This window comes from Caretta caretta, chromosome 25 (genome assembly GCF_965140235.1).
Source record: "Caretta caretta isolate rCarCar2 chromosome 25, rCarCar1.hap1, whole genome shotgun sequence".
Classification (NCBI taxonomy): Eukaryota; Metazoa; Chordata; order Testudines; family Cheloniidae; genus Caretta; species Caretta caretta.
Window position 1 is genome coordinate 20,327,827 of NC_134230.1, and position 27,994 is coordinate 20,355,820.

The window sequence follows — 27,994 nt, forward strand, 5'->3', positions numbered from 1 at the left end:
TAAAACAACTTAAAAAGCCTGTCTGAGGGATCGGGGAGGGGAATTCCTGGCCCTGCACCTCTTTTCAAGCTCTATTTCTGTATTTATCTATTCTTTCTACTGCAGGTCTGCAGTTTCTCAGCACTCAACAGCCCACCTGCGTATCACTTAAGTGGAGCAGTTTCCGGAGAGGCTGACTCAGAACAAGGTTATCTAGCGGATTTGGGGCAAAAATTGGGGATTGGTCCTGCTTTGAGCAGGGGGTTGGACTAGATGACCTCCCGAGGTCCCTTCCAATCCTGATATTCTATGATTCTAGGATTTTAATAAGCAGCAACCACACATTAGTAGCACCACCTATATCATCCAGCAAGTGGCACTGTAGGATTACTGAAAGCCGCAACAACATCATTTCTTCCCTGTGTTCATAGACCCAGAAGCAGTTTATATTGTTTCTGCACCACAAGTAAAATGCAGTTACAATACTTTACTCTAGGGTAAGAAAAAAAGATGATGCACATTCCGACTTGACTTACCTATCCACATGGTTGGATTAATAGTTCATTGTAAGGTCTGATAGAATTATGTTTATGAAAGTTCATCAAGTCTTCCAATGTCTTATATTTTGTAATCTTTCCTGAAATAATGAACCATCCATTATTTAACTCCTCAGTCATGAAGTGTGGACAGGGCACTAGAAGAAAATGGATAAAGATACTATCATCACTGAATAGAGTTTTTGATTTGGTACATTAGAGCCCAGGAGAACAGATTTCACCTTAATAAGGAGATTTTCATTGTAATCATGGTCCCATTTTCCCCATAAAAAGTCCCGATTTTTGCAGCTGAGCCCCCTGGCCACTCTACATTACATTGGCTTTGTGAAGTTAACTGCCTGTTTTGAGTTCTATACAAATTGGGAAAAAAAATTGTAGAAGGCCGTTACTTGACGGTGTCTGTTATGCAAATTATTAAACTACTTCTTATACATAAAAAATTTCCCCAAATGATTTTGTTGTGCTGTCCACAGCTCCTAGAGTCACTGGTTTGTCTGCCATCTTTAAAAGGGGACCAGCAGAGGAAAAATTGGGCTTGGGCTTTTTACTGGTTTATGGTGATTTATAAAATCGTGAAAGGAACAAATATCTACATGCCCGTTTCCCAGGCTCCAGGGCCATGCAGCAATTACTGAAAACAGAAGACATACAAAGCAGGGCTGAAGGAGGTCTTGTGGTTATGGTGTATGGTTAGACTGACAGTCATGGGATCTGCTTCCATTCCTGGCTCTACTATAGATTTCCTGGGTTGTTGTGGGCAAATCTCTCTATTCCTGTACTTCAGTTCCTCATTTGTAAAACAGGGATACCACTTCTCCAGCTAGGGTGACCAGATGTCCCATTTTTATAGGGAGAGTCCAATTTTTTGGGATTTTTTCTTATATAGGAGCCTATTACCCCCCATCCCCTGTCCCATTTTTTCACAGTTGCTATCTGGTCACCCTGTTCCCAGCTCACACTAGTGATGTGAGGATAAGTCCATTAATACTTATGAAGTGTTCATATGACAGAGAGGGGGAGGGATAGCTCAGTGGTTTGAGTATTGGCTTGCTAAACTGAGGGTTACGAGTTCAATCCTTGAGGGGACCATTAAAGATCTGGGGCAAAAATTGGGGATTGGTCCTGCTTTGAGCAGGGGGTTGGACTAGATGACCTCCTGATGTCCCTTCTAACTCTAATATTCTATGACAGAGATATGGAAAGTTTTTTTTGGCTTGTTTTTTACCTCCAGAACATCAAATGTTGTCTGCAACATTTTTAACCAGAGGACTGTTGATAAATTAAACTCCTCTTCCAGTTCTTTTTTTAGCCTCAGCTGAAGGGGTGAGGGTGATAGAAGCTTGAGCTCCCCCCCCCACAGCATGTATCAAGTTTGAATTAAATTGGTATTAAAATAGTGACTAAAAAATCCCTCCCCTACTCAACTGTTATATTTTCATTCTCTTATGCTATTATATTTGCATTGGTTCCTCCCAGCTGCATATAGACTCTTCCAGCAGAACAGGGAAGAAGAGACCTGATATTTCTAATGTTAATTTTTTTTTTAAAAAAGGAAAAAAAAATTGAAATTTAAATAAAACCTTTCAGATCTATTTTATATGTCATAAAGAAAGGAGGGTCCCAAATATATGATTTCCTGTTGCAGGTCACCATAAATATTTTTCTAAAACAACCAAAATACTTAAATATGAAAAATAGTAGCTGAGCAGACAGTAAAAACTGTATTTTTAAAAAAAAACATTTGTTATGCTAAATCAACAGGTTATTAGGCTCAGACAAAAAAAGAAAAATCCTATTCTATTCAGGTTCTTATACCACACCCACCACTATGATATCTGAATGCTTAAAAGATAGCCTGTAAATCTGCTCCTCTTCTCCCTCCAGCAGCTAAGGTGGTAGTCTGTTAGGAGCAGAAATCATATTTACAAACTGACTGTGTAGTCAGAACTACAACAACCCTATAGCTAGTGAGAGAGACACTGGCAACAAGCTGGATGGAGAATATCTGCAAGATGCCATCAGAGACCACAGGTTTTGACAGCTTAAGCCATGCTGAAAAGGTTACTGCAAGGCGCTGCAAAAGCAATATATGACCAAATACTCCTGGGTATCCAGACTTTTGCTAATCAGTCTCAGCTATCTGGAATTATTTCAATAAAATGTTGGCTAAGAAGCCCCCTTTTATGAGGGACCATGACCAATATGACTTTCACTAACTCATATGAGGAAACATCCCAGAGGTTTATCCTGCAGTAAATCCTCAGCAGCTCTGTAATGAAATATTAAAAGATTGGAACATGTTTCTGCTTGACCATTTTAAATTACTCAGACTGTAAAAGAAGACAGGACTCGTATTAATTCTTTGTCTGACATGTTTTGAATGCTTATGAAGGTTTTCAAGGTTTCATTGAATTAGGAATGAGTTTTGTAAGAACGAAACTTTTGAATTTGGTTCAAATTTGCAGTTTGAGTTTTGACTTCACAATAGTTCTCTAAAGTAATTTAAGGAATCAGATGTAACACATTTATAAGAGTGACCTATCACTATATCCTGAGTCAGTGCACATTACTGTACTGTGACTCTCCAGGTATCTTCTTGGTTTTCACTAGTCAGTTAAATCAGTTATTTCAGTATTGAGATGAGAACTTTCTGTACAACAAAGGGCAAAGACAACAGACAGAACTCACACCAACTTCTGTGGAGCCAGCATTTCATCTACTTAGCAGCTGTGGATTACCATGGTGTAATATAGATACCAGAATGGATTACCTCATGGACAATGATCATGGGGATGTGTTTAGCAGTGCTAGACTTACAACCATTTTAATACAGGGTCAGACTGTGACCCAGCCTTACATAGCCATGCTAGAGAGTAAGTAGTAGCAAGACCTCTCTCTCTCTCACATGTTTTCATACACCTCCTCCTCCCACAGCTCTCCTGTATGACGTTAGTGTTCCCACATCATGGCATGGACCCTGGTGCTCCCTGAAAGCAAGTGGGCATGGAGAGAGGTAAAAGAATGGGTAAATATTTGGCTTTGCCCTTCCCAACACATGCACCAGCCAGCAATGTTGAGCCAGTGCGGGAAGGGAAGTAAGTTTTACCACATAAGAGCTGCAATAAGGTGCTGCTTCCAGGCTTCTCCAGAATAGTCCAGAGTGCACAACCTCTTATGGAGGAATTGAGTCTAAAAGCTCAAACTAGTCTATTCTGCCACCAATTCCATGGCTGGTCAGAGCACTGAGGAGAGCAGAGAATTCATTTCCCCCCCAGTACATGATTGCTAATATATGGGTATCCCAGGTTCTCTCTCTCTCTTCTGGTTTACATTAAGGCACCACTAAATCCCTGAATCAGAAGAACATTTTAGCATGTGCTTAAAGTTACACTTGTGCTTCTGTGGCTTTTCTGAACCAAGGCCTAACTGGGTAGCATGTTTGTCATGATTTCCCAAGAACTCAGTCATATCTGCTGATATGTACAGTTTTGTTAATACTGCACATTCTAGTATCTCTGCAAAATGAAAAAAAAAAACTTTATGTAAAAGACTTCTGTGCTTGGTCCTAACTTAATCTTCTGTTTTGTTGACTGGAGCAGCGCATTAAGGAATAGTCTAATCCTAGTCAATCATAAAGGGATTTATGTTGTACAAATGAAGCTTACAGAATAAAATCCTGTATCATGACCACAAACTGCATTAAGAACTAATGATCAAACTGGGGAACTATTCCTTTTTAACCTCCCAACATTTAAAACTGACCAAAGCAAACTATTATTTATTAATTTGAATAATTAGTTAAAAACCTTCATGGCAGTCTTGTTCAAACAAACTTGGTCCAATTTTTAACAACCGAGAAGCAGGTTTCATAGTAGGAATGCTGATTATTCTCCTACTATTATACTGAAATATCCTAGTTCAACAATTCTCACTTTCTGGGGATGACTCTGAGGAACCATGAGAGCACACCATGGTGTACAAACCAATCTGCTTGAGTTTCCATAAGCCATCTTAAGGTAGAGGATGACTCCAGCACCTGCATTTCTTTTCAGTTTTTCTTTTCCTCCTGGCAGGAAAAAAAAATTGTTAACAAAAACAGAAAACTCAGATTTTAAGAAATATTTAAATGTTGCTCTGCTCAGCATTGCAACACCTAAGTGACTTAGGAGTCCAAGTCTCATTTTAAAAAGTGACACAGGCTTTGGGACTTGCACATTGTAACACTGAGTGTCAAACAAATACTGATCTCAGAAAAAGATTGGTAAACTGCAGCATTTGAATTTACCATGAGAATTCGCCTTGGTGAAATATTTGTTTAAGAATTCCAGGGAGTAGATTTCAGAATACTGAAGGAAGTAAATTTGAATAAAAAGTAATTGTGCTGCCTGTTTTGTATCCAAGTAAACAAACCAGAATACAATGAGGTGATCTCAAAATTATAAAGTCCAGTAGACAAAAGACAGGATATGTTTTATTGTATCAACAAATAAAGACATGAAATGCAAGTTTTGGAGAGGGTAAAAGTAGATGAGTACCTTATTCAGGTGCTGATCTGCATTAACCGAACATCCACCAATTAAATATTAATTCAAGTGACTTTGGGCTGAAGTTATTTCATGGTCAAGGCATTAATGAGGTCAATTATAACTGTTGACATCTGACAGACAATTAAAAGGTCTTTTTAACTAGTATGGGAAAGCACAAATGCTTCTCACCTTCAGATGTTCCTGCTGAATCAGAATATTTAATTCAGGACACTGAGCAGCATGAGAATTCATGACAAAGGAACATGATAATGAACTAAGGTTTAGTGAATCAGATACTGCTATTAGCAGGTTCTATTTTACTTGCAGGTGTAACAAACGCTAACCATGAGTGCTGGAGAGAGAAGGTGGGTGAGGTATTATCTTTTATTGGACCAACTTCTGTTGGAGAGAGAGACAAGCTTTCGAGCCACACACAGCTGTTCAAATCTGGGAAAGGTACTCCAAGCGTCACAACTAAATGCAAGGTGGAACTGATTGTTTAGCATAAGTAGTTAGCACAAAAGTGCTTAAAGGGTCTCTCAGAATGTGCTATGTTATGCTAAACAATCTGTTCCGCCTGGCATTTATGTGATACTTGAAGTATCTTTCCCAGAGCTCAAGAAGAGCTGTGTGTGGCTTGAAAGCTTGTCTTTCTCACCAGACAGAAGTTGGTCTAATAAAAGATATTACGTCTCCCACCTAGCCTCTCTAATATCCTGGGACTGACACAGCTACAACTACACCATATACTGTGAGTGCTGACAGTTAAGTATAGCTGACCTGGATACACAGCAGACCTGTATGGAATTCAGTAGCCAGTGGAGTGGTCCCTCTGTATTAAAATTGGACATTTCCTCACACCTCTCCACTAGCACCTTGTACTGCATCAGAAATGTGCAACTAACTTCGGACATTGGTACAAAGCCATATAAGCAGTTAGCATCCCCCTTTAGAAATCGACCCTAGTGCATCGGAGAGATTCTGGGCCTATCAAGTTTTACTCAAGGTGTCAACCTTGAATCAAGGGCCCCAGCTGCCTTGGTACCGTGCTGCTCAACTTCCTGCTGGCTAGGGAAACTGTCTTTATTGCTCAAAGTTTTTGATCGTCACAAGATTTGGCTTGCTGTAGTTACGAACTTTTCCATGGTCTTCATTTGAAGGTCATGAACTTAGTTTTGGGGACAAGGTTATTCTGAATAAAACAACAGATTACACTGCCTTTGGGAAGGCTCCAACCTCCCTAGGGTATATGTGTGGGGTGTGGAAAAAGAAAAAGCTAGAGTTTGTGTTATCAGGTTCAGAAGCAAGCTACTAACTGGCTAGAGTCAAGAGGTGGGTTAAAAATATCCAAAGACAACAGGGCTGCTAGCAGCAATTTTGACTTATAAACAATTTCAAGTTAAAGAGACAACAGTTGTTACCTTCATGAGCAATCAGCCAATACTGGAAATAGGCAGCTGTACAAGAAAGTACACCATGCACACCATGTGAACACACTTCAGAATTTGTCATCTATTATGTACATTGCAGAACACAAGTGCATTTTACCTATATACTCAACAGTTGTTAATTTTTGGTTACTAGAATCTGGATTTCACTAGCAGCTGTGTGTGTTAAGTTTTCTATGAAGTTACAATGGAGTATATTATTTTCATTGCATTTCATATGATACTTAAGTTAATTAAACTTACTGTGATATGATTAGGTTGTAAAATACTTAGAAAGCTCACTAAGCTTTACATTTTCAAAGCTATCACACAGGCAGCAAAGGGTTACTTAATGGTACATTAGAAAACTGCAGGCACACAACTCCTTCATAGCATAAGGTACAGTATCAAACAATTTTGGAAATTAAAAATCATGTATGAGAGCAGCGGCAGCTGTCTGCTAGCAATATGACAGGGGATAAGCATGCTCGCCAGAGGGAAGGAGTAGGAGCTGGAAGGAATTCCAGAATAAATCCAGAAGAATTGGTTCTATAAAAAGAAAGTACCCTAAGATGGGGATGCTGGAACCAATACACAACAAAACTAATGAGTTAAGACTATGAAGTTTGGAAACAGGAATATTGGCATTTATTGCATTCCTCTTGCCGTAGTTAAATTCATACATTTAGTTAGATAAGGAAATTGGGGGGGGGGGGAGCTCTGTGTGGTTATAGAAAATAATCCAAATTATATCACTGCTACTTTTTGTATATACTTACGATTGGTCCATCTCCTACACTAGTGACCAGTTTTCACACATTACTGCAGCAAGATAAGGTTTTCTAAACCTATGCTTTGTACATTACTGGCCCTAGGTCTACAATCCTATAGCTTATAGCTGAGACTTATGTTGAATTATTTTTATGATATACAAATTCTTATTTTGCTACATATACATTTAACACTGAAATCACTTACATGCCAAGACTCACAAGTTCAATCCCCACATCGATCTGTGGAATAACGTAACTTTTTAATTGTGTGGCAGTTTCAATAAAATTAAGTAAACATCACTTATGGCAGTTTCCCAAATATATGCAAGAGTGGTTGCTTAGAGTAGGGGAATACACAGAATAATAAAATTGAATTGCAGTGTTGTAGTCTTGTGGGTCCCAAGAGATGAGAGAGACAAGGTAGGTGAGATAGTATCTTTTATTGGACCAAATTCTGTTGGTGGAAGGTACAAGCTTTCAAGCTACATAGTCTTGAAGAAGAGCTCTGAGTAACTTGAAAGTTTGTACCTTCCACCAACAGATATTGGTCCAATAAAATTAAAAGTATGTAATCAACTCGATTCTGCAGTAAAATGAGCCCTGTTGCTAAGCATCTTTATGCTAGATACTGTTTCCCTGTGTTGCTCTTCTCAGATGTTTTTTCAATAGAGGACTGGAAATTAGGAAAAAAAATCTGAGTTGAGACCAACTCAGAACTTACCCCAAGTTCTTGTCCCTTCTCTCTAGAGGAATAAATACCCTATTTTCTACTTAGGAAGCTATATACATGAAAGATGAAGAGAACTGGCAGAAACCAAAGAAAAAAAAGTTCTGCTCTTTTCGTAAGAAATTTATTTATGCAGCGTTCAGGGTCCTGTACAACAGAGTAAAAACAAATACCACAAAATAAACATAACAGCTTTTAAAAATACAAACATGAAAACCAATGAGTGCATTTTAAGAAAGGCATAATCACAGAGGGAGCAGACAACAGTGGTCATCCTAAAAAACACTGAAAGAAAAACGTTTACAGGTTTTTTAAAAGTCGGTACGAATGAGGTTAGATTTTCCTTAGTGACCAAGACACACTAAACCCCGATCGACACTCCATTGGGAGTATATAATTCTTGCAGCAAGGGCTGGAGAGAGACCAGCCTGCCAATCTACCTTATTCACACACCTACCCACCATGATCAGCTGAAGAAATGAATCATGGAGCAAGTCACCGTGCAGTAATCAGACTGCACACTACCCAACAGCATTCATTTGGATGTATTTGCAATGTCTAGGAATGATCACAAATGTTTGTGTGCCTTGGTAAGTTCTTCCGTATCCCCCTATAAACGTGTTGTACAAATGAACATCATATTCCAAGCAGCTCTTTGCCAGTCTCTTCTTCAGTGTACCACCCAACTGCTTCAAATCCTACAGAACACCTTTAAACCACGGTGGCCTCTGGGCACTAGTATCAGCCAGAGAAAGTAAGAGGAAAAAACTCCCTAACAGCAAATAAAAGTTGTTAGTAACATCCCACCTAAAGGGAGACACCAAATGTTTCTCAGCAGCGGTAAGGAGATGAAAATAATCCATAGGATTCATAAATCTGAGGCTGAAAGCCTGGTGCTGGCATAAGGCTCTCATGTTGCTAAACATTTAGTGTGCTCAGGTGATCACATTTTGTGCACATCAAGGTGACAACATGTTAAAAAGCACCCTCATTCATTACTGAAAGATAGGGTGTTGAAAGTCTGAGACCTCTGTTTGGGTGGGCCAATCTGAAAATATTCCAGCCATCCTCAAAGATGAAGTCAACCACAAGATCTTGTGATGGTCATTAAATGAAGACAATTGAGATAATGTCTTTGAGTTCACAAATGCCACAGTATGCATCCGATGAAGTGAGCTGTAGCTCACGAAAGCTTATGCTCAAATTAATTGGTTAGTCTCTAAGGTGCCACTCCTTGTCTTTGAGTTCGTGCTCGAGAAGTAGGTTTGTTTCTGTGTAAGCCAAGTGTCAATTGTTAGAGTAACTGCTGTATTTTTAGTTGTTTTTTAAAAACACCTAAAGCTTTTGCAGAAAGAGTGTTAAACACGTTTGAGTAACTAATGAGTTTTCAAAGTTTTACAAAACTTGATACACCAAAAATTTACATTTGCCCTCCATATATAAACAAAACTGTGGTACAAATAGTAGCTGTTGAACATATGTGATGAATGAATATGCTATTGTTCTTTTGTTGCTTCTTCTGGCCATGTTGATATAAAAACATTTTTTTTTCCTAGAATACCAATTTAATTATGAAAGTGCTAGTGAAAGCGTCCAGCTACATGCTGAATTTATCCAAGATCTGTGAGAGTGCTACAAATTGTATATAGCATTGTCAATGTTTAGCAGCACTTGCGGAAAACATGTATCCAACTGTACACATTAATTCACTATATTACAGATATTTGCTATGCTAGAATATCAGCCTTCATGTTGCTTAAAATTGATTTAACCTTTATGTCAAATCTATATAACCTAGATGTACAGTGGTGACAGTACATCACAGTTAACTGCATGAAACTTCCTGAGTTTGAGCAAAAATATAATTGTTAATTAAGTAAACTAGAATCATTGTAAAGAAAAATCATGATGCTGTAAGGTAGGTATATAAACAGGTGCAACCACCTGCATAAACATGGGACATTCATATACAAGAAAGTTAACTTACATTAAAAAGACTAAAGTACTAGCCATGAAGATCTAGAAAAATAAAAAGTGAAGATTACAACTCCATCCTTCAACCTCTGTTTGGAAGTGAATACTCCCCTCCCAAATCAAGCCTGATAACTCTGTAGCATGGGATGCCATGTAATAGTAGGCCGCATAGTGTATCAGACTGCCCACTATTTTACAGTCACGAATCAAAGGATAATATGTACTGCAACACCCAGCTACCATAGGGTATAAGGATGGAGGCTGAACATTCCTCATTCACTGTTTTGAAACAGAAACTAAACATATTTAAATGTACGTATTAGAGAATCTTGTTTGTCGACACTTTTCCACCATCTCGCCCCTAAACCACCCCCAACTATTCATGTCTACCTAGAACATTTTAAAAATGCTCATTTATCCTTCCATCGTAGCATTGCATGTTCATCCTATACCTCTGCATTAGCTGTACTCAGAAATACAAAGGACCCTTTTAGTTTGCATATGTAGCCATGATTAACTGAATTATTTTACTCTAGAGAAGTCTGTCATTCAGCACACTTGCCAAGTCCTCATACTATAAAATCCTTACTTGATTCTTGTTGGAATATGCATGTTACATGCAAATGACTTAATGAACAAAATTAGCTCAGTTTAACATACCAACACTAGACACAGGGTAGCTGACAGCACAGAAAAAAAAAGCCATTTAAAAAAGTAACATGGTAAGTGTGCAAGAGAGTGAAGCTTTAGTTCCTTTTTGTATTCAGTTTGAGCCAAAAGGCTGAGCTCATATTTGCCTGCAGGAGAATTAGTTAATAAAGTATTTTACAATAATGTATTTGCCCTCTAACTCTAGTGACACTAGTGAAAGCTACTGCAAGAAAAGAGGTTGGAACATATTCACGCAGACTTCAAGGAAACAGAGGTAGGGAGTAAAAACCCAATTTTAAAATGAGCTTTAATTTATTTTTCCCTTAAGTGCAGTTGTCAATGTAAACAAAACATGTTAACAATTCCAGTGAGTTGCAGGACATTGCTGATACGTTCATTTTCTTCAAAAATTCTCTTTTACCATTATGCCAGTTATCGGACAGAAAGAGCAGCTTCTAAATACTTCACACTTGTTGGCTTCTTTTCAAATCTAGTTAACTAAATCACTTTTATAACCATTAAACAGAAAGCTGCATAAAAAGAGCTTAAAATTGCTTGGCTGTTAAGTTTTATATATTGGAATGTGTTGTGTGTGTGTGTGTGTATAAAGTGTACATACACAGAAGTATATTTTCTTTAAGGGTCACCACAAGTTTCCTGTTCCTCATCTTTTGCATTGCCATACATAGTTAAAACAGTTCACTGCCACTTTAAATCTTAAGCAATCATGGCATGAGAGAAAGAAATCTCAGCCAAAGGAAAAAAAAAAAGCCAGTTTTCAGAAAGTATCAATATATGGAGTGTGCATTTTCATATGGGAGCAATGCAATACATTTTTGTTTTCGCAAGTTAGAAATAACCACTAAGTCATGAAAGGTTTGCTTGAAGTCATTCTCAACTATGAAATTAAAAATTTATGTGGCTCATCATAGTGTTATTCAGTTATGTCATGACTTTTGAATAAGGTGATCTATATTTGAACCATGGCCTATAACTATAAACAACAGATTAGAAACACAGATCATTTGCACAAGAGTATAGAATAAAATTATCTCAGTTTAAAAGATGCCTAGATAATCCACAAATATATTATGGATGGTCCTCCCTAACATGGGGAAAATAAAGTTTCTTCCTCCAAAACTTCTCATATCAAGGATTTATTATATTTACAGCACACTTTGGTTCTCTTAAAAAAAATAGATATTTTCTTTCTCATGAGGCATTGCATTTCATTTAATTTTTACTGGTGGATTGTCTAGAATGGTGGAACTGAACTAGTGACGTGCAGACAAAAATGATTTTTTCCTGTGATAGCCCAAAGGATAGATATGCAGAAACCTTCTACCCACCATTTGAAAGCTGGAAGTAACTGTTTAAATAAGTGCATTTTTGTTGTTTTGAAGTGATTGTGCTCTATGTATCTATAGACATTTATATGCATGTGTATCATGTACACATAACTTTATTAATGTTGGCATTTCAGTGTAAAGTCATTTAAACTTAATTTTTCTACTTTAGACACATTACAGATATAAACCCCCGCCCAGAGAGTGAAGCTTGTCAATAAAGGTGCTATTGCAGGTCACTTTTGATCTGTATCCCTTCCCTAGACAATGCATGTGCCAAGTGGAAGGTGTGACAGAAAAATATTTAAAAAATTTCATCTCCAAAATTGAAGAGTCAGACAGTTATTAAAATAAACAATTTCTTAATCTTATTCTGATGGCCACAGTGTGACACGACATTGAAATTGTTAAATCCACACACAGAGGAAATCTCACTCAGAACAGGCACAGTCCAGTTTGATGGAGCAGATGCTCAGATTAAGGCAGTGTCCCTCACAGAAGAACACATCGGAAAAAGCTGCTTTTCTTTTGCTGGTCTGGTGTGATTTTGACTCCCTGGTTGCTGCCTTGTGGGCTATTGCCTTCCTAAAGATGCAAAGAATTTAAAAGATTTATTTATATTTAACTCGCGTGATTGCAAGATTACTTTACTTTTGAGCTGGATTCAAAACACACTGAGGTCATTGGGAATCTTTCCATTGACTTCAATGGGTTTTGGATCAGTCTCCATAGCAAGCCAAAAAACACCCCTCCACACACACACAAAAACAAACAAAAATAATCAAAAAACAAAAAGTGAATTTTGCTAAACCGGGCTCAACCAAACATAGACCGTGCATATTCTGGACACGCCTACTGGATTCAAATGCCTACTGAGGTGAAAGCATCCACCACTTTTATATTGGTCTCATTAAAATATCTGAGTCATTAGCAAGACCCAAATATGACAGTTATATCTGCACCCACTTCTATGTCACATGGTGATCATCATCAAAAAAACCTATACAGGAATTTGTTTCAGTAAAAGTCACACAATGCTTCTTCATTAAGCTTGTTTAATAAAGAAGACCAAAATTCATGCACTCTCGTCTGTTGCCTGAAGGAATTTTTAGAAATGCAGCAGGTGAAACATGACTTGATGATAAAATTCCCAGAAGCTAGTCCCATAACTAGAACTGGTTACATGATAATATTTTGGAGAACACTGGGTCCACTACGGAACAACCTGATCTGCCTCCACCCATTTCTAATTTCTATGATTCAATGAGAATGTAAAGGTTTGTTTACACTTACTGCGGGATCAACATGTGGCGATCGATGCATCGGCAGTCGATTTAGCAGGTTGAGTGGAGACCCGCTAAATAGACTGCAGATCACTCTTCTGTTGAGTCCTGTACTCCACCTGAACAAGAATTGCAAGGAATGTCGATGGGAGACACTCCCGTCGACTCAGGTAGTGTGGACCCAGTGGTAAGTAGATCTATGTATGGCAACTTCAGCTACATTATTTACATAGCTGAAGTTGCATTACTTAGATTGATCTCCCAATATAGTGTAGACAAGGCCAAAGTAAGGAATTTCATTGACTAGTTTCTTTGCTATAGCTCTCACCACAATTTCAGTAAAGCAATACAGGATTTATTAGCAACTTTAGAGAATCTCTATTTAAAAACTCTCTCTCAATTATGACTTTACGCTATAGGAATTAGCCATCTGTTTGTATTCAAAAAGCACCCAGAGAGTTGATTGGAGGACTGACAGAAAATTTCTGTCATCACCAATGTGCCTAAGTGGAACAGACCACAAAAAAAAAAAAAAAAAAAAAATCTAATCAATTTAATACTGTAGTGGGATTTAAAAAAAAAACAAAACAAAAAACACCACAAGTGGCTTGGACTCAGTAACAGTTACTCACCAATTTCTTGTCCATTTTTGCTTTGATATCTCTTGCAAGAGTGAAAAATGCCTAAAGTAAGAGCATATTTAAAACTTGTGTTTTATTAGCAACCTATACATGTGGAAGTTTGTTTAATAAAAGTTGCTTTCTTAACTCCAAAAACAAGAAGTACTGATGAATATCAACCTTTCAGCCAGAAGTATTTGTGACCTACCACTTGGAAACCTTTAACAGTTTAAAAAGAGACTTAATTTCAGAGAGAAAGTCTCTCTCTCCAGGATCACTGATGTTGATCCACATATCTAGATAACAGAACTTTGGTTTGATGTGCAAGAGTCACTGAAAGTTACAACAAGCTGACTTAGTGCAGATTACTATGTGAAAGGATATACCAGGTCATGTCGGACACCACCTCAAGTCAATCCATCAGTGGCCAAAGAATCTGCAGCAGGATGCCAGAGACACCCAACCTTGGCACTTTTGGAGGGCACAGTGAGAGATTTTACACACACGCAGCGGAGAGGGCTTCATACCATAACCATTCATCAGGATGGACAGAAGGAATGTTCGTAGTAAGCAGAGAATTACAGTAAATACAGACAAGACTGTACAAAATTATTTTAAGTTAATTTACATAGTGGAACGTGCTCTTTGCAAAATACTTCCATTAGACCGTCTAAATTAGCTAAAAACCCATTGCCAATAACTGATAGGATTTAACAGCATATAGTCAAAATAGATACTCTTATTGCTTTTATGTACAAATCTAAATAAAATAGTCTGTACTAGAAGAAAAAAATGTCAGTACTCACATTCTCTATGTTAATATTCGCTTTTGCACTGGTCTCCATGAATTTAATTCCAAAACCAATAGCTAGCTGAACAGAATAAATAAAGATTTCTCATATCAGATATAAGCCCTGAATAAGAATTCATTCTCACTGTGCAGGACCTGCCAGGATACTGAACAGAGAACTTTGCAAAGTGGCAGCATTAAATTGAAATTCAGATACCACAGAATCTTTTAAAAGTTAAAAAAAAATTTTTCTCTTTACCCAAATTGGTTTTTTAGTATCCTAGTTACATTACACACTGATTTAACTTGCAGTCTTTTTTAAAAAGAAAAATTAAAAGCATTGTATTTAAAGGTAAAAATATGCATATTTTTGCAAAGCACTCATGACAATCCCAACAAGATACCTACACAAAGAGATATGCAAAAATATCAAATCTTGCCTGAGAAACCCAAATTAGAAGAACAACAAAACAGCAAGAATAGGTGATGATGAGAATGAAGTTTCTTACAAATTATAAAACTAAGTGCCTGCAAGCTTTCTGCTCTGGTGGATCCCTGTACCCTTATGGACCTCTCTTGTCATTTATGAGGAATTAGCAGGATTGCATCTTCCAGCTTTAGGTGTCAATATGCCCTATTCCACTAGCCTTCAGGGAAAAGCAGGCCTTCCAAAGCATGTAAATTTTCTTCCTTTTGCTCAAAAAGTTTGTCATTACACACCTAGGAACTCGTCCCAATGGTTGGGGAATAAGACTTTGTTATATAGGATCATCTCCTCCCTCTCATATATTTGACAATATGGAAGGGTGGAGGAGAATTTCAAAAAGGAAGAGAATGTGTGGTATGTTCTTGCATTATAATTTAAAAATACATTTTAAGTGTGTCAAAAAGGTGTCTAGAGAACATGGATAGGTGCATTTTTGTATTTAAAGGTCTAATTAAAAATAAATGAATTTAAGCAATAAGACTTTTAGGACACAGCCTAATGTGCCACAATGGAACATTTTAGAGAAAGGGTGACAACTCTCGGTTTTGAAAAAAGTTATTACCTGTATTCCTAAATAAAATACACACCAGCTGATGAGTTTCCTGAAGTATTGCAGAATTGTTAAAATTTTAACTCTTGCAATAAAGATCAATGATACACAATACAATGCTGTTCTCACTGTGACAATTTGGGGGATACGTCTGTGTCAAATTATGAATTCAGTTTTGTGAATGTCATTTAGCATTGTAAACAGTAGATTAGAGTATCCATTTCACAGCAGAGGCTGGACATGTAATGGACAGACTGTCTGAAAAGCTGTGACAGATCAACCAAAGACCATCAACATTGAACGACTCTTCCCTACTGGAACAATGGGTTTTCTACGAACAGATCAACTGACTTTGGACCCTGGAATTTCCCCAGAGGAAACACATGGTCAACAAGAGGGACTGCGAGTACGTGTAGACTTTAATTGCTGGGTGTAACTGCAGCTTGAGCAGACATACCCAATCTAGCTAGCTTGGGTCCTGAAACAGTCAAGCTGTGAAAGCACAAGCTTCAGTGTGGGCTAGCCCCACAAGTAATTACCCAGGATTTCAGGTGGGTTTCTATAGCCTGCACTGTTGCTTGTATAGCCACAGCTTTCCTGTTCTGAGATTGGAGCCAGTGAGATTAAAGTTAGTTCAGGTATATCTTTTTGAACTGCAATCACACCCAGTGATCGCAACATAGACATACCCCAAGCCTGTTTTAAAAAGGGGTGCTTCTAAACAGGGGAGACCATTACACTGCCAGTTGCAAGATGACCAGGCCAAGAAGGCTGGATAGGCTGTCTGGTTTAAGGACTAATACCAAACCCAAGACTCACAGGGTCAGTGAGGTCAGACTAGGGGGATTGCATTCAGGAGTTTGTTGTTCTCCATAGATCTGTAACTCACGTGTAAGGGTTTGTGATTAAGAAACTTCTGTGCTAAGTCTATTCCTTGCTTTACTGCCATGTTCTCCTTGAAGGACTTAAGAAACCAGAGTTCCTACAGGGAGGTGAACTCTGGGAGGAATATGTATAAACAACCAGGGGCTGAGGAGTTCTGTAGCACCAGTTCCAGCATCTAAGGTGTCCAGAATGTGGGTCTCACTGCCCAGGAAGGATATGAGACACTAGGTCTCCAACTGGGACTGTGCCTGAGAGACCCAGAGCTCAGAACTGGTCACTGTCCATACCAAAGGGGCTTAGAAGAACATGGGATTCAATCACAACAGACTACTGTCTAGCCAGAGAGCGGAACTGGGGCACTCACCTTCTCCCCTTGCTCTCTAGAAACTTGTCTTTTGTCGTTCACATCACATTTGTTTCCAAGAATCATCTTTTCGACATCTGGGGATGCATGCTAAGATGAAAATGGGCAGAAAATTTACAGAGACCTAGGATTTTGTTATTTTACATAATTTTTGGTGATCCTAGAGAAAAGCTTCTTAACTGCACATTGTAAGATTAACAAATTTTCTGAATTCTAAGTACTGAGTTAACTCTAGAAGTGCTCAATAAATGCAGAATGCCATCAACAAGATGAAATAGGTGTTGTGCTGAATGCATTGACAACTTTGATGCTGAACATTTTCCAGGGATTTACGGCTCCAGCTAGGACAATACCTCATAGCTGCAGTATACTGGTGCCACTCAATGCCCAGAAACTGCTTTGTTTAGAAATAATTAGAATGCTGTCAGGGTAGAAAGAGTCAACTATTGGATTTTGTAATTGCAGGGAAGACTCCAGTTCATGCAGTCTGCTCTTACATGTGGGCATACTGAATTACTACTGACTAATAATTCCAGAAGATATTACCAATTTGGAGCTTCTTGCGAACATAGTTTCTCCAACCCACTCCACCAAAAAAAAAAAAAAAAAAAAATATTTATTTTAATATACACAATTTAGTGACAAATTTAACAGTTCTGAACCATTCTGATTTTAACTACTTTTCTAAAGTTTGAATAGGGACAGTATACTTAATATTAAAGATTTCTGTAAATAAAGTGGGAAGTTACCTCTTCAATATTCCTGACCCAATTCCGAATGTTTTCAAAAGATTTCTCATTGGTTATGTCATATACCAACATGATGCCCTAAAGATAAAAAACAAAACGACAAAAAACAAACCATGGCAACTTAATTTTAACTAAAAATTGTTTCTGTAAGGATTACATATATGTCCAAGACAGAAAGAAAAATAAATTCTGAAATGCTAGAATTTAAAAACAAAAAACAAAAAAAACACAAAAAAAAACACATCAACCTTTGATACGAAGCCACTTGCACAGAGAAGCAACTGCTGAAAGGAAACAAAAAACCGAACAGCATTCTAGTATGTAGTTTGGGTTAAATTTATTATGTATCATTAGAGTACAAGAATCTTTGAGCTGTACTGCAACCAATGTCCTAGCAAGCCACACACGTTATTGGTTTATCTGCCACCAACATGCACATGCAAGTCACACTGGAAGTCTGACTTTGTGGGAATCCCAGACCAGCTGTTGCTGCTGCAGCATAATTTGAACATAGAGATGGGAACACTGGTCTTATCAAATACCTTGCCAAGCAGAGTTCAAGTTCTGAGCTCATTATAGTTATAAATGATTATGCTTCATAGTAAAACTTGAATGGTTTCACTTTCTGCAGAACATTATAAATAGATTTAAAATGAAAAAAATTTCAGCTACATCATGCCTACCATTGCTCCTCTGTAATATGCAGTTGTGATGGTTCTAAACCGTTCCTGCCCAGCTGTGTCCCTAAAATAATTAAGCAAACCCAATTAGTACATGCAAACTACTTGAACACATTCTGAAATTAAGATCACTAGAGAGAGTTTCATTAAACATTACAGGGACATTCTTTAAACACACCAAAACTACAGCTTTATCTTCACAGATTCCAAGGCCAGAAGGAACCATTATAATCTAGTCTGACCTCCTGAATAATACAGGCCAGGGAACTTTCCCAAAATAATTCCTCAAGCAGATCTTTTGGAAAAATATCCAATCTTGATTTTAAAATTATCAGTGGTGAAGACTCCACCACAACCCTTGGTAAATTGTTCCAATGGTTAATTACTCTCTGCAAAAAATTTATGGCTTATTTCCAGTCTGAATTTGTCTAGCTTCAACTTCTAGCCATAGGATTGTGTTATACCTTTCTCTGCAATATTGAAGAGCCCATTATTAAACATTTGTTCATTATGTAGAAACTTATAGACTGTAATCAAGAAACCCCCTAACCTTCTCTTTGTTAAGCTAAATAGACCCACCTCCTTGAGTCTATCACTAAAAAGGCAAGTTCTCTAAACTTTTAATCACTCTCATGGTTGGTCTCTGAACTCTCTTCAGTTCTGATGCCAACAATTCAAGAAGGATGTTGATAAATTGAACACAGTATTTCAGCAACAGTTGCACCAGTGCCAAAGACAGAGATAAAATAACCTCTCTACTCCTATTTGAGAGTCCTGGATTAATGGAATGATCTTGGATTGGAGGAAGGTTTCAAGTGGGGTTCCACAAGGATCTGTTCTGGGTCCAATGCAGTTTAACATCTTTATTAAAGACCTGGATGTAGGTATAGAAAGCATAGTGATCAAGTTTGCAGAAGACACAAAGCTAGGGGGAGTTGCCAATACTTTGGAGGATAGAGCCAAAAATTCAGAGGGATCTTGATAAACTGGAGAACTGGGCTATAGACAACAAAATGAAATTCAAAGACAAACGCAAGGTGCTACACTTCGGGAAGAAAAACCCTACACACAAATACAGAATGGGGGAAAACTGGCTTGACTGCAGCATGGCTGCAAAGGATCTGGGAGTTGTGGTGGATCACAACCTCAACATGAGTCAGCAATGCGATGCTATTGCAGAAAAAGCAAATGCAAACTGAAGGACCTGGGTAGGTTTAGTTTAGAAGAGATTGGGGGGGGGGGGATCTGATAGTGGTCTTCAGATACTTGAAAGGCTGTCACAAAAAGATGGAAAAATTGTTCTCTTTTGTCACAGAGGGCAAGACAAGAGGCAATGGGATCAAACCACAGCATAGCAGATTTAGATTAAATTTCAGGAAAAGCTTCCTAACTGTAAGAACAGTAAGACACTGGAAAAAACTGCTTCAGGAAGTTGTGGAAGCTTCTTCACTGGAAGTTTTCCAAAGGAGGCTGGATAGCCATCTGTCTTGGATGGTTTAGACCCAAGAAATCTTGCATCTTGGCAGGGGGGTTAGATTAGATGACCCCTGCAGTCCCTTCTGACCTCTATGTTCCCTTTGTTTATTCATCCCAAGATGGCATTAGCTCTTTTGGCCACAGCATCACATGAGCTCCTAGTGTTCAGATGATTATCCACCACAACCCCCAAATCCTTTTCAGAGTCAATGCATCCCTGGATAGAGTCTGGCCTACATTTTTTGTTCCTAAATGTATATATTTACATGTAGCCATGTTAAAATGCATATTATTTGCTTACACGCAGTTTAACAGGCATCTCTGAATCGTTATTTACCACTCTCCCAGTTTTTGTGTCACCTACAATCTTTCAGTGTTTATGTTTTTCCTTTGGGTCACTGATAAAAATGTTAAATAGCATAGGGCCTGTCATAAATATAAAGGGAAGGGTAAACCCCTTGGAAATCCCTCCTGGCCAGGGGAAAGCTCCTCTCACCTGTACAGAGTTAAGAAGCTAAAGGTAACCTCGCTGGCACCTGACCAAAATGACCAATGAGGAGACAAGATACTTTCAAAAGCTGGGAGGAGGGAGAGAAACAAAGGGTCTGTGTGTCTGTCTATATTCTGTCTTTGCCGGGGATAGACCAGGAATGGAGTCTTAGAACTTTTAGTAAGTAATCTAGCTAGGTACGTGTTAGATTATGATTTCTTTAAATGGCCGAGAAAAGAACTGTGCTGAATAGAATAACTATTTCTGTCTGTGTATCTTTTTTGTAACTTAAGGTTTTGCCTAGAGGGGTTCTCTATGTTTTGAATCTAATTACCCTGTAAGGTTATCTACCATCCTGATTTTACAGGGGGAATTTCTTTATTTCTATTTACTTCTATTTTTATTAAAAGTCTTCTTGTAAGAAAACTGAATGCTTTTTCATTGTTCTCAGATCCAAGGGTTTGGGTCTGTGGTCACCTATGCAAATTGGTGAGGCTTTTTATCCAACATTTCCCAGGAAAGGGGGGGTGCAAGTGTTGGGAGGATTGTTCATTGTTCTTAAGATCCAAGGGTCTGGGTCTGTAGTCACCTAGACAAATTGGTGAGGCTTTTTACCAAACCTTGTCCAGGAAGTGGGGTGCAAGGTTTTGGGAAGTATTTTGGGGGGAAAGACGTGTCCAAACAGCTCTTCCCCAGTAACGAGTATTAGTTTGGTGGTGGTAGCGGCCAATCCAAGGACAAAGGGTGGAATATTTTGTACCTTGGGGAAGTTTGACCTAAGCTGGTAAAGATAAGCTTAGGAGGTTTTTCATGCAGGTCCCCACATCTGTACCCTAGAGTTCAGAGTGGGGGAGGAACCTTGACAGGGCCAAGAATTGATCCATAAGAACAGCCATGCTGGGTCAGATCAATGGTCCATCTAACCCAGTATCCTGTCTTGACAGTGGCCAATGCCAGGTGCTTCAGAGAGAACGAACAGAACAGGTCATCATCAAGCGATCCACTCTCTGTCGCCCATTCCCAGCTTCTGGCAAACAGAAACTAGGGACACTTCAGCGCATGGTTTTGCATCTCTGCCCATCCTGGCTAATAGCCATTGATAGACCTATCCTCTATGAACTAGTTCTTTTTGAACCCTGTTAATCCTGGTCTTCACAACATTCTCTGGCAAACAGTTCCACAGGTTGACTGTGTGTTGTGTGAAGAAATACTTCCTTTTGTTGCTGCCTATTAATTTCATTTGCTGACCCCTAGTTCTAGTGTTATCCAGGCAAGACTCCACTGTTTCCAGTGAAAGCATACTCGCTCAATGATTTTCCCATTTACAATTACATTTTCAAGATCTATCACTTAGTCAGTTTTTATTCCATTTAATGGATGACATGTTAAACTTTATATTGTTTAGTTTTTGGTTGTTTTTTTTTTTTTAAGCAAAATCTCATGTGGTACTAAATCAAACACCTTTACAGAAGTCTATTAAATCAACTTTATTACCTTTATCTACCAAACTTGAAATCTCATAGAAAAAGATATCAAGTTAGTTTGATAGGATTTATTTTCCATAAACCCCATCTTCAATAAACTCAGATACTGTAATCTCCCAAAAACCAGGATTAGGGCAAAAATCCTATTGATAATATCACCACTCAGTATGCAAATTGTGAAGCAGAGAAATACTTGGCATGAGCTAAACATTTTATCTTAATTCATATAGCTTTAAAAGTAAATGCTTACCATATCTGCAGTTTAATTCTCTTGCCATCTAGCTCTATGGTTCTAATCTTAAAGTCAATACCTGGGGAAAAAACCTACATTAATTAAGATTTCCAGTAAAGATCAAGTTAACACTTTTTCCCCTTTAATTTTCCAAAACAAAGGCACCCATTCCATTTAGTTAATAGATTAGATACAAAGTGAATTCTGAATGTCCATGGAGTTCTTAACAACATTTAGCTCATTCTGAACAAAGACATTCAGAAAGCCCCTGTTGAAAGCAGACCTGGTGTAAACCAGCAGGGAAACTGTAACACTGTTACTCCAAATAAATAATATCCCTTTAAGTACAGTCACATTCAAAGCCTAACCTACTGTAGCTGTAGCTGAACCACAATGTACAGTTCAATCTAACTTCAGAAAAGCTGTATCAAGGTCAACAGAGCATTATGCCACACGGTGTCGCTGGAAGTATCATATAATTACTATCTATTAGATTTCTCTTTTCTCAATTCTAATAGATTATTAGAAAATTTATTTTAGCAGTGGGGTAGTCTTTTCCTACTAAGACAATATGTCAAAAACTGGCATCTGTAATAATAAAAATTAACACTTTAAAAATAGTCTTATTTTAGTATGACTAGAAGATAAGTCAGATTTCAGAGCAAAACGGTTTATATTTTTAATTCCATATGTAATTCTACAGAGGTTTGTTTATATACTATCATCAGTTAAGATCACATTACTCCCCCCATTTACTAGTGTATGAAACCTCAACTGCTATGCAAAAAGAAAATTTAAGTACAGAAGTACACTATCTAGCTAAGGACCTGTCTGCACACAAACTGCAACTGAAATAACTAAGGCATAGTCTACATTAGAATAAGTTTACTGGTACAGCTATACCAGCAAATCCTCCTACTACAGACACAGCTTATATTGGCAGAAAAATGTTTTTACTGGTGTAGCTTATACCAGTTCTCCAACCATAAGCTATACTGGTAAAAGCACTTTTATCCTAGTATATCTTTACCTACAGTAGGGCTTTTTTGGGTAATGTAAATGTTGCAAAAAACCCACATGTCCTTAACCAACACTAGCAAAAGAGTGCAGTGTAGACTGGGTCGGAGTTGGCAGTTACTTCGGTGCACATCAGCTTGGAGACTCTTATTGCGGACTGAGCGTGTCCTATTTACATTTAATTTACCGTGGCAAACAACAATACATCGTAAAAAGAAAAGGAGTACTTGTGGCACCTTAGCGACTAACCAATTTATCTGAGCATGAGCCTTCGTGAGCTACAGCTCACTTCATCGGATGCATACCGTGGAAGTGAGCTGTAGCTCACGAAAGCTCATGCTCAGATAAATTGGTTAGTCTCTAAGGTGCCACAAGTACTCCTTTTCTTTTTGCGAGGACAGACTAACACGGCTGTTACTCGGAAACAATACATCGTAGTGTCAATACAAAGCCTTCAGTTTCGGACCATTCCCCTCACCCCCGTGCAGCCCACTCCTGACGGCCCCTGCCCCACCCCGCACACGACAGCTCGGGCTCTACCGGCTACGCCTATCCGTAAGCGGGCACAGGTCACAGACAGGCACACGGATCTCCCCCGCCAGACCCGAACACGCAGCGACCCTGTCCCCCGTGCCCCCTTCTCCTGCCGCCACACGGGCCGCCCTGCCCTAGCAACACGCGCCCCCCGTCTCGCTCGCCCTTTGCGTCCCCGAGGGGCGGCGGCTGAGGGGGCAGCGCTCACCGATGGTGGAGATGAAGGTGGCGTTGAACGCATCCTCGGAGAAGCGGAAGAGCGCGCAGGTCTTGCCCACGCCCGAGTCCCCGATCAGCAACAGCTTGAAGAGGTAATCGTAGGTCTTCGCCATGTTCCACCGGGCTGGGCCCCGCCCCTCCGGAAGCATCCGCCTCTCGCGCAGCTTCACAGGATGAGACTACTGCCCCTCACACCCGCTGCCTGCTCTTATTGGCTAGTCGAGGCATGCGTCACCTCACATCCCACCCTGCCGGTTCCCGAGCAGGAAGAGCAGAGAGCCAAAGTCCCATTGGTGGGGCGTCTTGCCGAATGTGTAACCTGCTCCCGGATTGGTTGGCTGCCTTGCTGCGTGTTGTCATTCCCGAGGTCTTTCGCTGGCGGTGGCGGTAGTAGGGCGAGGCGACGGCCAGAGCCGGAATAGCTCGATGAGCCTTATGGTCCTGGGCCGCCCATGCCTCCGTGGGGCCGCCCTCCCTCTCCCCGGGGTGTCTGGGGTCGAGCGAGCCGAGCCCAGGTCTTTACCAGCCAGCGGTCCCTGTGCGGGGGGGGCGCGGCTCCGGTTGGAGTTTCGTAGCGAAACCGGCTTAGTCGAGTCTCACTGGCCAAGCTGAACGGAACGCAGGGCTCGCGGCTGACCCACTGCGGGCTCCTTGCGCTGTTGCCGCCTGCGCGTGTCGGGGACGGGCAGGGCCACGGGCTGTGTCTAGGAAATGGGCTTCTCACGCTGGCAGCCGCTGCTAAACCTTCAGGGTGAGATCGCGGGCTGAAAATGACCCGACATTAGTGCTAAAGCTTTAATTTTCTAGCTCTGTGTGCGGCAAGTCCTGTTCACTCTCCCTTTTGCCGGGAAAGTAGTTGAGATTTTTGTTCTTTAAAACGCAGTGTATTGGCATGTTACTGATTCTAAGGGCTTGTTTATACTGGGAGGTTTTTGTAAATTATGTTTCTGTGGTGACCGGGGGAGGTCTCGGAGGACTGGAAAAAGGCTAATGTAGTGCCCATCTTTAAAAAGGGGAAGAAGGAGGATCCGCGGAACTACAGGCCAGTCAGCCTCACCTCAGTCCCCAGAAAAATCATGGAGCAGGTCCTCAAGGAATCAATTCTGAAGCACTTGGAGGAGAGGAAAGTGATCAGGAACAGTCAGCATGGATTCACCAAAGGCAAGTTATGCCTGACTAATCTAAAAGTTGCCTTCTATGAGGAGATAACTGGCTCTGTGGATGAGGGGAAAGCAGTGGATGTGTTATTCCTTGACTTTAGCAAAGCGTTTGACACGGTCTCCCACAGTATTCTTGCCAGCAAGTTAAAGAAGTATGAGCTGGATGAATGGACTATATGGTGGATAGAAAACTGGCTAGATCGTCGGGCTCAACGGGTAGTGATCAATGGCTCCAAGTCTAGTTGGCAGCCGGTATCAAGGGGAGTGCTCCAAGGGTCGGTCCTGGGGCCGATTTTGTTCAATATCTTCATTAATGATCTGGAGGATGGCGTGGATTGCACCCTCAGCAAGTTTGCAGGTGACACTAAACTGCGAGGAGTGGTAGATATGCTGGAGGGTTACAGAGATACCTAGACAAATAGAGGATTGGGCCAAAAGAAATCTGATGAGGTCAAGTGCAGAGTTCTGCACTTAGGATGGAAGAATCCCATGCACGGCTACAGACTAGGGACCGAATAGCTAAGTAGCAGTTCTTCAGAAAAGGACCGAGGGGTTACAGTGGATGAGAAGCTGGATGTGAGTCAACCGTGTGCCCTTTTTGCCAGGAAGGCCAATGGCATTTTGGGATGTATAAGATGGGGCATTGCCAGCAGATCGAGGGACGTGATCGTTCCCCTCTATTCGACATTGGTGAGGCCTCATCTGGAGTACTATGTCCAGTTTTGGGCCCCACACTACAAAAAGGATGTGGAAAAATTGGAAAGCATTGAGTGGAGGGCAACAAAAGTGATTAGGGGGCTAGAGCACATGACTTATGAGGAGAGGCTGAGGGAACTGGGATTGTTTAGTCTGCAAAAGAGAAGAATGAGGGGGGATTTGATAGCTGCTTTCAACTACCTGAAAGGGGGTTCCAAAGGGGATGGATCTAGACTGTTCTCAGTGGTACCAGATGACAGAATGAGGAGTAATGGTCTCAAGTTGCAGTGGAGGAAGTATAGGTTGGATATTAGAAAAAACTTTTTCACTAGGAGGGTGATGAAGCACTGGAATGGGTCACCTAGGGAGGTGATGGAATCTCCTTCCTTTGAGGTTTTTAAGGTCAGGCTTGACAAAGCCCTGGCTGGGATGATTTTGTTGGGGATTGGTCCTGCTTTGAGCAGGAGGTTGGACAATTTATCTCCTGAGGTCCCTTCCCAACCCTGATATTCTATGATTCTATGTGCACTAACTATTGAAGAATAACTGTTACAAAATAATTGTGTCCACATAGCCAGCTGTCACTTATTTCCCTCCAAATGTGTACAGAGTCACAGACTTTTTCAGAGTAAGTGCTCAGCATTCTAGACAAGTATCCTATGGTGCTTTGTTAGGTTCTGTGCATTGTGAGACTTTTCTCATAGGTCACTGTGGGAATGTGGGATACCTCTAGGAAGCCACTGGAATTCTGGGAATTGGGATCAAACTTGCAAATTCCCATGATTCATCTCCTGGTTTATCTCATGTTTCATCTGGCTTTTGTGAGCCTGTTCCATTTTCAGACTGGGCTAGGGATCAATGCTGCATGCTGTGGGAATGACAACTGTTTGCAAGAGGCTCTTGTGCATGTGTTTGAGATCACGCTGCTGGATGTCTTTTGCTTTGTAGGCAAGCCACCATGCTGCTGAACCAGTTTGGGTGAAGGAGGAGGAAACGGAGTAACAACTTGTGAATGAACTTTTCCTGGAGCAGCTTCACACAGTGCAGTGCCATTTCTGATATGAGAAGACTAATGGTGACTAGTGGGAAAGGATAGTGATCCAGGCCTGGGGTGACAAGCATCTGCAAAAGAAGTTCAGGCCACCTGCCTAGAAATCTTCACAGAGCTGCACAGTAACATGAGAGCTCCTAGAGAAACGTGGCTGTTACCATCTGGAAGCTCACCAACCCTGATTGCTCCTCATCAGTAGCTAAGCAATTTGGTTTTGGTAGGTCAGGTTGACTGTTGGGCTGTTGTTATGCAGGCATGCACTGCTATGAAGAAGGTGTTGAAACACTGAGTAATAATATTTTGGCAATGTGCAGGAGATTATCAGTTTACACGCTTAAGGTTCCTGAATTGTATTGGGACTGTTGATGGGATCTGTGTGTCTATTCCTTAACCTCGCCACAAGGCCTCGTGTTTATAAACAGAAAGGGCTATTTCTCCAGGGTATTCCAAGGTCTGGTTGATCATAGTATTTGGTTCACCAGTATTAATGTGGTGTGATCTGGAAAGGTCCCTGGTGCTAGAATCTTTAGAAACTCACACCTCTTTTCCTTCATGAAAAATGGAACTTTTGCTTCCAAGACCACTGTAGATATTGATGGTTTTGCAATTTCCTTCTCTCATTCTGGGAAACCCAGCTTCCCTGGTTTATAAAGACTTTTATTTAGGCACCTGGGCAGGAAAAAGAGCCTGTTAAACTATAGCTGGGTACCTGCAGAAAGACAGTGGAGTATATGTTTGGAAGGCTGAAAGGAATTTGGTGCTGTCTAATGATTAAAATGGCAGCTACAGAGCAATATCTGCTTCATGTAATAACTGCATACTGTATTTTTCAGAACAGCTGTGAAAATAAGGGAGATTGTACCTCTGACTCCCCCCACATCAGAGGCTGAGACTGTCGGAGCAAAACAAACTGCCAGAGAGGCTTTCCCTCTTCAAACTGCAGCCAGTTGCCAGGGCCACAGGGTTAAGGGTGCTTTGTGCTCCTACATTGAGGGTAGGAACTGAAATATTTTAATCATATTATGCTTTGTGGCAAGGGTTCATTGTTTTGTAGTTGCTTCGTGTGACAGTTTGCTGAAAGTTGATTTTTTGTTTTGAGATTTGCCATTTTATTAAACTTTGAGCTTTTGTCAAGCAAAACTTTAACAAACATAGAGGGATGAAAACAAAAAATTGAATGTCTGTCCCAATTTGTAACCCTGGTAACAAACAATAATACATTGCAAATTTCAGCTCAATAAAATATGTTGAGTTTTGAAAAAATACT

General features: G+C 39.9%; 1 protein-coding gene and 1 long non-coding RNA gene across 9 annotated transcripts in view; one reads left to right on the top strand and one right to left on the bottom strand.

Annotated features, from left to right (window-relative positions):
- Nucleotides 1–10,903: 10,903 nt before the first annotated feature.
- RAB8A (RAB8A, member RAS oncogene family) lies at nt 10,904–23,980 on the bottom strand. Its single transcript, XM_048831306.2, has 8 exons — nt 23,810–23,980; nt 22,069–22,129; nt 18,372–18,432; nt 17,689–17,766; nt 16,940–17,029; nt 14,670–14,735; nt 13,876–13,926; nt 10,904–12,545 (listed from the first exon to the last, which is right to left on the bottom strand). The coding sequence occupies exons 1-8, from the start codon at nt 23,967–23,969 to the stop codon at nt 12,453–12,455; spliced, it is 660 nt and encodes a 219-aa protein (XP_048687263.1). The 5' UTR covers nt 23,970–23,980; the 3' UTR covers nt 10,904–12,452.
- A 174-nt stretch (nt 23,981–24,154) lies between these two features.
- Nucleotides 24,155–27,994, top strand: part of LOC125627318 (uncharacterized) — a 41,646-nt gene continuing 37,806 nt past the window's right edge. For 4 of the 8 annotated variants that reach the window (XR_012666034.1, XR_012666035.1, XR_012666033.1 and 1 more), the window contains exons 1-3: nt 24,160–24,335; nt 24,834–24,981; nt 26,625–27,721. This is a non-coding gene — a long non-coding RNA (uncharacterized LOC125627318). Of the gene's footprint in view, nt 24,572–24,833; nt 24,982–26,624; nt 27,991–27,994 lie in introns of those variants that run through there. The other 4 variants (XR_012666030.1, XR_012666031.1, XR_012666029.1 and 1 more) reach the window with 4 other exon arrangements.

Bases quoted from the DNA above. Each gene is read 5' to 3' on its own strand.
- RAB8A (XM_048831306.2), bottom strand. From the start codon at position 23,969: ATGCTTCCGGAGGGGCGGGGCCCAGCCCGGTGGAACATGGCGAAGACC. The intron at 22,130-23,809 runs GTGAGCGCTGCC...TTTTTTCCCCAG, and splicing joins CACCTTCATCTCCACCATCG to GTATTGACTTTAAGATTAGA. The intron at 13,927-14,669 runs GTGAGTACTGAC...CTCTTACTTTAG, and splicing joins CGAATATTAACATAGAGAAT to GCATTTTTCACTCTTGCAAG.